Genomic DNA, 12,110 nt, shown 5'->3' with positions numbered 1-12,110 from the left:
TATAGTTTGCCGATATGGAGGATGCTGACTTCCATGTATTAAAACATGGGCCTTTTTCTGAGATTTTTTTGGGGGGGCATGTTATCATATCATTTGTAAATAATGATTTTATCTTCTTCTTTATAGTTTACTAGAGGCCCGGTGCATGAAAATTCATGCACTCGAGGGGGGGGTCCCTCAGCCCAGCCTGCCCCCTCACAGTCCGGGAGCCCTCAGGGTCGGGAGGCGACCTGGGGATCAGGGGAAAGCGATGCCCCATCATACCTCTGCTGCTGCCACTGCAGACAGCGCAAGCCTCGGTCGGCCCTGGTTACCTGAGCCTAGGCAGCTGCCATCTGAGGCTTGCCTGCACCTTGGGCTGGTCTGGGTGTCTCGGGGGCTGAAGGGACTGGGGGACTCCGGAGGCAGGTGTGTGGAGTGGCCGCGCCTGCCACCCCGGTGGGACTGAGAGGACTGGGCGCCGCCATCTTGTGGCTGTGGGTGCCGCCATATTTGAGGGCGTGGCAATTAGCATATTCCCTCCTTATTGGCTGTGGGTGCCACCATCTTTGAGGGTGGGATAGTCAATTAGCATATTCCCTCCTTATTGGCTGTGGGTGCCACCATCTTTGAGGGTGGGACAGTCAATTAGCATATTCCCTCCTTATTGGCTGTGGGCGCCACCATCTTTGCAACAGTGTGAGGGTCAATTAGCATATGTCCTCTTTATTAGATAGGATACAGTATGTCTCTTTATCTTACCTAATTTCATTGGCTAATATTTCTAAACACCATAAATTAATGGCAGTGATAGTGGACTTTTTCCTGACTTTAATTAGGATTGCTGTATTTTTCTATTAAGTCAGATGTATTGGGATCTGTTTTATTCATCTCCTGTTTTAGAAAATTTTTTGGAAGTTAAGACTAGATGTTGAATTTTAGTAAAAGCCTTTTTATCTCAACAATGATTATAATATATACTTTTTCTTTTAAAATTTGATAATACATTTGAAGAGGAAGGTTGTTGCCCAGCACCCAGGAAGGTTGCCATGGGGAATGCAGCTGTGGTTTTCTCCATTTTCCTGAAGTTTGTCAAAGGGCCAGATCTGGCTTCAGTTTTCCATTGTAGCCCTGGATGGGCCAAGCAAATGTGCAGGCCAGATTTGTAACTCTGCCTCATCTATCCCCTCAGATAATTAGAATCTGGTGACAATCTTAACTCACATAAAGATAGGTTCTCATCTTTGTTTGGAAAACATTTGATTTTCCACAATGATTTCCTAATTTTGACTAATAGTATAGTTCCTTCTTACTTTGTTATACCTTGCTTTTTTTATTTGTCATGAAAAGACGTTTAGATAATTATTCCACTTTCTTGAATTAATTTTTTCTATTAATTTTAAGCAGTCTTAAGTTTTAGTCTCCCTTAATACAAGCAATATGACCATGAACTAAATGTCTTTTTCTTATTTTGAAATCATTTCCCTGTTTCCTACTCTCTTTTTCTCCTCGTGGTTGTGTTCTTCTCGTTTCCATTGTTTCACTTTTTTTTAATGTTATTTTTCATTCATTTTCCTAACCTATGTTAGTCTTGCAAAGAGCAGTGTGTTCAGGAAAATACATGTTCTCTTCCTACAGTTACTCGCACAGTGGAGAGTTCTGGTATTTAATGGTAGTACGGAGTAGGAAACACGAGATTTTCTTTTTCCTGCTAAAACTACGTCCGTGAAGCAGATCCTCGAATAACCTCATTTTGTTATAATGTTGATGAGGGAAAAACAACCGGATTCCCGGCCAGGCCCCAAGTCTGTGCGGTTGCGTTTTCCCATGTCTGCGTGGGCTTTCTCTGGATCCGGTTTCCTCCCACGTGCCAAAGCTGTACACGTGATGTGCGGTGCCTGGCGTGTCTACACTGCCGGGTCTGAGTGAGCGTGGGTGTGCGTGAGCGTGAGCGTGACCCTGTGATGGAAGGACGACCTGTCCAGGGTGGCCCCCCACTGTGCTCTAAGCTCTGCGCCGCCTGACCCTGAACTGGAATCAGCGGGTTGGAAAAGGATTATCTTGTTTTTGTTCATTTTTCTTAAATGTAGGATAGTTTACATTTATTTCACTGTTTAATACTAGAATGAGTTGGGTCTTAATTTGGAAGTTTGGCGATGTGTTTTTGACCAGAAAAGTACTATAGGAATCTGACTCGTTAGCCTGGGATGCGGTTGGTTTCTTTGTAGTGATTTGGCTTTAAGTCATAGTTTCCACAAACCTCTTAGCATTAAGTGAGGTCTTACTGTACAGACACAAGAGTTAACATAAATAGCTAATGTTTCCTGGTGAATTTCATTAACTTTGATTTTAAGTGGGTTCTTTATATTGTATGTCTATTTCACATGAATAAATCTAATTAAAAAATTTAAAAATAGTGATTCTGCTTAATTTTGTTTTTAAAATTTTTTATACTTTACAAATCATTCCGGTTATTATGGTTCGATAAGTTATACTTGTGATTTTGTTTTCTAGTAGGAATAGTTTTAAACTTGATTCAGAGTTGAATATTTACAGTTACAAAAGAACTTTTGATTTTGATCATGAACTCGTTTGTGTTATATATATTCTTTTTCATAACTACGTATGTTACCTTTTATAGCATAAGGACTTACCATTTCTGAATTATTTGCATTTTTTATTAGTGATATTGGATAGGTTCAAACAGTACAACGTCATTCCTTCTCATGTTGAGTCAATTTTGGAATCACTGTTTTTAATTCACATTCACAGTGGACTAAGTCTGCAACTAACTCTCGACTTAGTCACATCACCTGTCCAGTTAGCCCTCTTGTCTCGAACAGGCTATGCTTTCCGTTCTTGGGACTGTTAGGATTTTTTGCAAGATTAAATCATAACTCCCACTAATTGCAGTAACGATGGAAATTTCCACCATTTCCATAACTGACCAAGTATCTTCCGCTGTGGCGAAGAGAATCAGGGCTTTTACAGTTGCGGGGAGCTGTTCTCCTGACCCTAGGGGGACATTAGGCGCCTTGATACCTGGCATCTCACAATTTGTCTCACTGCGCTGCAGGGTCCATCCGCGAGGAGAACGGGGTCCGGTGGCACGTGTGTCCCTACTGCACCAAGGAGTTCCGGAAGCCCAGTGACCTCGTGCGCCACATCCGCATTCACACGCATGAGAAGCCTTTTAAGTGCCCGCAGTGCTTCCGGGCCTTTGCGGTAAAGAGCACCCTGACTGCGCACATCAAGACGCACACGGGCATCAAGGCCTTCAAGTGCCAGTACTGCCTGAAGAGCTTCTCCACATCCGGGAGCCTCAAAGTGCACATCCGCCTGCACACAGGTGCGGGGGTGGGTCCGCTGTACGCAGACCGGCGGTGCCCAGCAGTCTGGGCAGCGCCACCGAGCGCCATCAGGACTTCTTTTCCTTCCTTAATCCTGTTTATGGATGGCGTCTGTAGGCTAGGCTTGAGGTCCGTACTGGCGGAGAAAACCCACGTGACTGTGGTCCTGTGGCTGCCGGCAGCAAGAGGGGGTCAAACGTAGGGCTCAGGAAGGAGCACATTAGAGCAGAGGGTGAGAGAGACCACCTTTGGGCAGCCAGGCTCAGGTTTAGACAGTGGGCCTTGGTAAGGAAGAGCAGCATCCCCCTTTGCGAAGACCTGACCACTGCAGCCGCCGGCACCCTTAAGGCAGGGATGGCACCCACGTCTCCTCTAATGTTCAGATATTTTGTAACCAGTAATAAGTCAGAAAAACTTATATTCGGGCTCTAGTTTTACTTATAACAGCTTTATTGAAATATAATGTACAGATCATAAAACTCACTGTGTTAAGGTGTACAGTTCAGAATTTTCACACATTTTTATCATCCCCAAAAGGAACCCTGGAGGTTAGCAGTAACTTGCCTGACCTGCCTGAGGTTCCTGGGCTAAACTGACCATGGGAATGAATGTTTGAAAAAGCTGAAATTAGTCAATTTTGTTATACGCCCTTCTCTGGAATCTGTATTTTCATTTACCAATAAAATTGCAAAAGAAGGAAATTTCCTTCAGAAAAGGAAAGTGATAGTACAATATATTATTACTATCAGCAGCAGCAGCGGTGTTATTATTTACAATCAATAACAGCTTGTTTCCTAAATGCTGGGTTCTCTCTAAACACAAGTTCACACAACCCCAGCAAAGCCCAGAGGCAGGCATGTGACTCCAGGCCACAGATAATGGCTTGAGAGAGAACAGTTCATACGCTTTAATATTCGTAAGGACTTCTAGTACTTTGACTATCCATATTTTACTTTGCCCTGAAAATAGTACATTTTTTAACTTAAATGCTTTTATTACATGCCTTAACATCTATAATATGAATTATATGCAAACTAGGGAAAAGAAGTGATTTATAATAGCCAGGAAACTATAAGCATGAAATGACAAATTGAATGTTCAAGTCAATAGTAAAATATTAAAATTTTATATTGGCATTAAGATGTATTTCCTTGAAATAATTCTATGATTACTTATGTTTTTATTAGGAGTCAGACCCTTTGCTTGTCCTCACTGTGACAAAAAGTTCCGGACCTCAGGCCACAGGAAGACACACATAGCCTCCCACTTTAAACACTCGGAGTTGAGAAAGATGAGGCACCAGCGGAAACCCACCAAGGTTCGTGTGGGCAAGGCCAGCGCTCCAGTCCCTGACATTCCTTTGCAAGAGCCAATCCTCATAACCGACGTAGGTAAGGTTCTCTTCCCTCTGGGACCTCTGAAGGCGTATGTCATGCTATGTATGGTCACAGCCTTACGTAGTTTCAGGCTGGCATTAGTGCAGTTCTTGTAAAGCTTTGCTATGTTATGGGCCCGTATATTACACACTTCTAGTTTAAATCCTAGTTCTGTTTAAACTGCTACTCAAATTATGTTCTTGGTTAGAAAAGAAATATGTGTAAGTGAAAGAAAAATTTCTTCCTGAATGGAACTCTCAAAGTCCTAGCTGGTTTGGCTCAGTGGATAGAGTGTTGGACTGTGGACTGAAGGGTCCCAGGTTTGATTCCTGTCAAGGGCACAAGCTGGGGTTGCAGGCTCGTTCCCCAGTAGGCAGCCAATCAATAATTCTCTCTAATCATTGATGTTTTTATCTCTCTCTCCCTCTCCCTTCCTCTCTGAAATCAATAAAAATATATTTTAAAAAAGCATAGGTGGTCATTATGTGAAGTGCACTTTGTACTTTGATGTTTTATCTTAGAATTTTTATCTGGTGTGTAATCAGTTATTATTTGGGCTGCTTTAATCTTTGAGCTTCTAAGGAACTATAATTCTTAGGGAATTTGATTGTTTAGAGCATAAAAACAGATCAACACTTCCATGTTGTTAGTAGTTAGAATACTTTGATATCCTTATCTGGTTTTATTAGCTCACAAACAAAACAGACCAATTTCACTGAATGTGTAATGTATTTAATTTTCACCACAGTTTTAGGTTCTCAGTGGTTTGTGTTATTCCTGAAAAGTCCGGACAGATTAAACATTTATTTAATGGCCCTAGAATTACCCTTCATGCTTGAAGGTTACCCTCATATTGCCAGTTTTTTCAGGTTACCATAAATCAAGTTAAAAACCTATGGGTTTTTTGACCTTAAGTTTACAAATCCTTAATTGAGTGAACTAGAGTCCTGATTCTCCAGACTTTTTCCAAGGTTAAAAATGGCACATATTTTACACGTTGGCTTCACAGATACCTGTATCTTATACCAAATTAGTGGAAGCGGAATTCAAAAGGGAAATGATTCATACAGATAGCTTCATGCTATAAAATGTAAAATATCATAAATATTTATTTTCATGCTTACCTTCTTCGTTACGTATATTTGCGTCTGACTCTTCTCTCAGACTCTGGGCTCTTTGGGGGCTAGTATTTAATAGATGTGACTAATAAACTTTGGGGGACATTTGATAAAAACACGTCAGAGAGAATTTTAGCATGTTTAGTTATAATTATTTGACTAAATTGGGAGATGAGATGTGCCAGTTCAGTCTAGTTACTTAAAACACAGTATGTTGTACATTGAAACTGTCACTTTGGAAAGTATTATAATGCATTAGAAATAACTTTTACAGCTTCATGGGAACTTAAAAACAGTCCAAAACTTCTCTATATCTACTTACGTAAACACTGGGTCCTAGAGAGGGTTGTAGCATTGCTAATGGGTGTATGACCAGCTTGTGCTCAGGGCAGAGCTGGTACCTAGGTGTTCTGGTTCTAGGCCAGGCCTATGTTGAGTGAAACTCAAGCCTCCCATGTCCATTAGCACCACCCTCAGCATAGGAATATGGAGAGTGCACCTGGCTTTTCACAGTCCTTGTGTCATGCTGTTGAGCACCAGTAGTCTGTACCAGCCTTTAATGTTGCTCATTTACTGCACTTTAGGGCTCTAGACATGCTGCCCATTTTCCTCTCAATGTTCTTTTTTCTAATTTAAGAATGAAATTTTAAATAAAACGTGCAGATTGAGGAAGTATTGGAGTTGGGTGTTCATAATATTCTGATCAGTAGCTGTTTATGGATTTTCAAATTATATATATTTAGGACATGTCTATTTTTTTTAAATTACCATTTTTCTCTCTGTATGATTATTTCGTGTGTGTGTGTGTGTGTATGTTTAAGTGTAATATTTTACATAGCATAGATGTTTGAGATATCTTTTCTTTGAAGTGAGCCAGGCTTTGGTTATCTCTTGTTTTAAGCCTTGATCTTCCAAGTTTATATTTGTGTTTTAATCTTATTAGTTTTAGTACATGTATCTTGCTTTTCTTTAACACATTTGTCTAACCTAGTATATCAAATTTATTGTATGTGTTGTTAATCATATATACTTATGGTGACCCAATGCACAAAATTTGTGCACGGAGGGGCGGGTTCCCTCAGCCCAGCCTATACCCTCTCCAATCGGATATCCCTCTTGCAATCTGGGACCACTGGCTCCTAACCGCTCACCTACCTGCCTTCCTGATTGCCCCTAACTGTCTCTGCCTGCCTGCCTGATTGCCCCTAACCCCTCTGCCTGCCTTCCTGATCTCCCCTAACTGCCTCTTAAAACACAGTATGTTGTACATTGAAACTGTCACTTTGGAAAGTATAAAAACACACCTGCCTGCCTAATCGTCCCTAACTGCCCTCCCCTGCTGGCCTGATCTCGCCCCCAACTGCTCTCCCCTGCTGGCCTGATCTCGCCCCCCAACTGCCTCTGCCTGCCTGATCACCCCTAACTTCCCTCCCCTGCGGGCCTGACCTCGCCCCCAACTGCCCTCCCCTACCCGCCTGGTTGCCCCCAATGCCCTCCCCTGCTGGCCTGATCTCGCCCCCAGCGGCCCTCCCCTGCCGGCCTGATCTCCCCTCCAATGGCCCTCCCCTGCCAGCCTGATATTGCCCCCAACTGCCCTCCCCTGCAGGCCTGATCTCACACCCAACTGCCCTCCTCTGCCGGCCAATTTGGTTCTGATTGGTCAGTTTCTATGCCAGTCAGCATCAAAAACTCCGCCTCCTAGGCAGCCATTGGCTCCTCACACTTCACCCAGATTTGGTTCTGATTGGTCGATTTCTAGGCCAGTCAGCATCTCTGGGCCTATCAATGGGGCCTGATCAGAAAGTCAGGGCTGATCAGCAGCCCTGGTGGAGGCCTGGGGAGAAATGGAGGCGCGGCTGCTGGCCAGACTGGGAGAGAAAGAGAGAGGCAAGTGCTGATCAAAAGCTGCCACAGAGGTAATGGATCAGTCCCTGCTTCTTTCTTCAGGACTCTCTCTGGCCCTGATTCGCAGCCCCCTCAGCAGTCAGCGCTGGGGCACCGCACCTGCAGCAGAAACAGTCAGCGCTGGGTGGCCACAGGTTGACTGCAGGACTGACTTCTGGTTGAGCCTTGGTTGTTACTAGTCGTTACAACTCAGGGTTTTTATATATTAGGATGTTTGTCATTTTGCAATATTTACATTCTCTTACTATTTGCAATATGTGAACACTCCTGTAAGACTAAGTTGTATTTTCCTCAAGCATCATAATAAGATGAAGCTGTTTTCTTCTGTTACTATGAAAGGGATTACAGGACATTTTAAGGATATGTTTAGTCTGTTTTTAGAGCATATTAAGTGAAATTTACTCATGCCTTTCTTTGAGATTAGTAATTTTCCCTTAAAAAAACCCCAAAACCATATTAAAGGACTGATGGATATAAGAAATGACATATAACCAACATCTTAGGACTTTTATGTATGCTTAATTCACCCTTAATTTTTTTCTTCAAAGATTGAGATCTTATCTTTAGCCTAAGTTTTTAACAGAACTTAGTGTTTGTAAAATTATTAGAGGTGAAAAACAAAGCATCTAAAAACTGAGGTCTATTATTTTACTTTCTTTAATAATTCAAAGTAGGGACCCCTCCCCCTTCCCCTCACAAAGGGCTTAGAATCTTCTTGGGTCTGTTTCAAAATACTTGTGCCTGGGTACCAATCCAGAGAGTCTGTGTCTGGGGGAACATGAAGTCACAGTTGTACATGCTAGGTTGTTTATCACGCATCGTGACAGTGCATAGTTAGAGGTGATGAAAACATCCAGCAGTACTGCATGCGATGTCCTGAGCATGTTGGTGCAGTGGGATTCCTTGCAGACCCAGACCTAGAGGATGAGAGGGATGCTGTCATATGCAATGACTTGAACAGATGTTAATGAACAAGTAATTACAGAACAGCATGTGTGGTTGATCCCACTTGTGTTTGTAGGTAACAAACCCTTTTGTTCAAGTGTGCACAAGCTGTTCATTTACGGTTTTCTCTGAGGTGTTCCTGACAAGCTCTTTTGTTTTTCTTTGTATGATCTTCTGAATTATTTCAGAAGAGCCCCAAAATGTGCAGTTGTGGAAAGGATTGGATGTGAAGGGATTTGGCTGGTGTAGTGCAGGCCTGTGGGGAAGGAAGGGAAGACAATTGGGAGACAGAGACAGCCACCCCTCAAGGCCAGGGCTCCTTAGCTTCAAAGAATGGGTCCTTAGGAATGAGACTGAGAGCTTCAAGGGAAGCATGGGACCAGGGACATTGTGTTGTGGTAAAGAAATTATGAACCAGACATTCTGTGAGGTTGTTTACGATGGAATACGTAGGTTCCAGAAGCCAAAAGGGAAAGAATTAGAGGAGTAGGGGCCAGTTGGGGTATGTGCTGCAGAGGTAGGTAGCTGGAGGGGGATTCTGCACCAGTGTGGGGGTACCACAGGGAGGAGGGACACATGTGGGTCTTGTGAGGGTTCTGAGCTTGAGGCTGGGTGCGGATTGCCAGTTTGCAGTCTCTAGGTAAGATTCTGAGCAGCTTGCTTCAATGAAGGTGAGATGTCAGAGCTGACAGTGCTACTGTCTGTCTGTGTCTGAAGGAGCTACACCAAGGGTGGCCTAAAGCCTGCGGGAGGAGAAAGTCGGTTTTAGGGAAAGAATTGAGCTCTCATGGGGGCTTTTGGGGAGATCAGGGACATTACCCATTATCAGTCATCTCGTGGGAGTAAGTGGTACAGCTGATGGGAGACTTCGGGCCAAGTGAGGTCATGGCAGAGGGCTGCCTGTTGTGAGGCGGGCGGAGAGCCATGGTGGGTTCATAGGGCACTCTCCTTAATGCTCCTGTAAACTGCAGTCACTCAGGTTCAAATGTGTATGCCTCCTGAAGTGCCTCAATAGCTCAGGGGCTTGATCAGGACCGAGTAGTCCATGGTCAGCCACGGGAAGCCTCTATCCGTGTAAAACCTGAATAACTTATGTTCTTCAGTTATTAATTTTAATGAAATGTCTGTGAAAAATGCTGACTTTTTCAGAATAAAAGATCATGTTAGAGTTATTTCTGTTTTGCATTTATTATTGGACCTAGCGTACAGTCTTTATACTACTGAGCAAATAAGGGATTTAAATTCCGATTAATCTCAATTTTGGATGTACTTATGTAAATTTCATGCCAACAAATGGTCATACAGAAAGTAAGTGTAGATACCTGTTAAAATTGACTGTAGAACCAAGGAACTAACTGACGATATAGGTATTCTTTATGTTGAAAAATGTGTATTTAATATTAACTTTATGAGTATTTCCCCATTGGTATTTTTTAAATAGCCAATTCCTAACACAGTGAAAATACATTTAGTTGCCATGTTGGAATCTATACTTTTAACTCCTCAGAATGTTCATCTTCTGGGTAAAACAGATGCTTTTGACTTTACTTTCTTAGTAGCACTGAATTATTCCTGATTTTCTTTTGGTTTGTAGGTCTTATCCAGCCCATCCCAAGAAACCAGTTTTTTCAAAGCTATTTTAATAATAATTTTGTAAATGAAGCAGATAGACCGTACAAGTGTTTTTACTGTCATCGTGCATATAAAAAATCTTGCCACCTTAAGCAGCACATCAGGTAAGGTTGCACATTAAAAAACGGAATCTGGAATAATGACAGTGATCTGGTGGTCTGGTGACTGGTAGAAATATGAAGGGTGGCTATGTTAGCTTTTGGAATTTCAGGTGTCACATTTGACCCTAAATATCAATTGGTAATTTATATTTTTATTCCTTAGTATCTTGACTAAAATATTTTAGCCAGAAATTGCCACTGAATTTTATTTACACTCCTGTTATATTTAAGTATTTGCAATTTCTAGGACATGTTGAAGAAGTATTTGGTTTGTTTCATTAGAATTATGCTCTTTCACATTTTTTCATGTATATGTATTTATCAGAGTTTAGGTTAATTTTCAGTGCTAGCAATAATGAAAGGAAACTAGAAACTTGACCAGGGGAGACAGAGGTCATGAGAAAAGCATAGAACCCAGAGAAGCCTGGGGCTCCAGTTTGTCTCAATTGCACATAATTGAGGCTGCATCTTGGGTGTTCTTGCTGGTGGAGGGGAGAGCGTGTCTGCTGCTCAGTGAAATCCTGTGCAAGAGTGCGTTCTGAGTTACAAAGCATTTGAAAGTGTCAGCAGCTCACTCATTCATTCACATACTTATTTGTTTTAGATCGCACACAGGTGAGAAGCCATTTAAATGCTCTCAGTGTGGAAGAGGCTTTGTTTCTGCAGGAGTGCTCAAAGCGCACGTCCGAACGCACACGGGACTGAAGTCATTCAAGTGTTTGATCTGTAATGGAGCTTTCACCACTGGTGGCAGCTTGCGGCGGCACATGGGCATCCACAATGACCTGCGGCCCTACATGTGTCCCTACTGCCAGAAGACCTTTAAGACCTCCCTGAACTGCAAAAAGCACATGAAAACCCATCGGTAGGTACAGTTCTGACGGTCACTGTAATAACCCTTATAATTTCTACTAGAAGCCCGGTGCACGAAATTTGTGCACGGGGGAGGGGGGGGCCCTCAGCCCAGCCCTGCACCCTCTCCAATCTGGGACCCCTTGAGGGATGTCTGAGTGCCCGGTGGGATCGGGCTTAAACGGGCAGTCGGACAGCCCTCTCACAATCCAGGACTGCTGGCTCCCAACTGCTCACCTGCCTGTCTTCCTGATTGCCCCTAACCGCTTCTGCCTGCCAGCCTGATCACCCCCTAACCACTCCCCTGCCAGCCTGATTGATGCCTAACTGCTCCCCTGCCAGCCTGTTTGCCCCTAACTGCCCTCCCCTGCAGGCCTGGTCACCCCTAACTGCCCTCACCTGCAGGCCTGTCCCCCCCCAACTTCCCTTCCCTGCAGACCCAGTCACCCCCAACTGCCCTCCCCTGCAGGCCTGGTCATCCCTAACTGCCCTCCCCTGCAGGCCTGGTCCCCCCCAACTGCTCTCCCCTGCAGGCCTGGGTCCCTTCCAACTGCCTTTCCCTGCAGGCCTGGTTGCCCCCAACTTCCCTCCTCTGCCGGCTTGGTCACCCCTAACTGCCCTCCCTTGCAGGCCTGGTCCCTCCCAACTGCCCTCCCCTGCTGGCCTGATCGCCCCCAACTGCCCTCCCTTGCAGGCCTAGTCCCTCCCAACTGCCCTCCCTTGCAGGCCTGGTCCCTCCCAACTGCCCTCCCCTGCTGGCCATCTTGTGGCGGCCATCTTGTGTCCACATGGGGGCAGGATCTTTGACCACATGGGGGGCAGCCATCTTGTGTGTTAGAGTGATGGTCAATC

General features: G+C 43.9%; 1 protein-coding gene across 1 annotated transcript in view; it reads left to right on the top strand.

The window, feature by feature from the left end:
* The window catches only part of ZNF236 (zinc finger protein 236), a 91,083-nt gene that overhangs the window by 43,070 nt on the left and 35,903 nt on the right, over positions 1–12,110 (top strand). Inside the window, exons 10-13 of the mRNA XM_080683382.1 lie at positions 3,056–3,328; positions 4,517–4,720; positions 10,268–10,409; positions 11,011–11,271. Coding sequence (XP_080539508.1) covers positions 3,056–3,328; positions 4,517–4,720; positions 10,268–10,409; positions 11,011–11,271 — 880 coding nt within the window. The remainder of the gene's footprint in view (positions 1–3,055; positions 3,329–4,516; positions 4,721–10,267; positions 10,410–11,010; positions 11,272–12,110) is intronic.

This window comes from Plecotus auritus (genome assembly GCF_963455305.1).
Source record: "Plecotus auritus genome assembly, chromosome: 8".
In the NCBI taxonomy this organism is placed as follows: Eukaryota; Metazoa; Chordata; class Mammalia; order Chiroptera; family Vespertilionidae; genus Plecotus; species Plecotus auritus.
The sequence above is the reverse complement of the archived record's forward strand: the minus strand, read 5'-3'. Positions and strand labels throughout refer to the sequence as shown.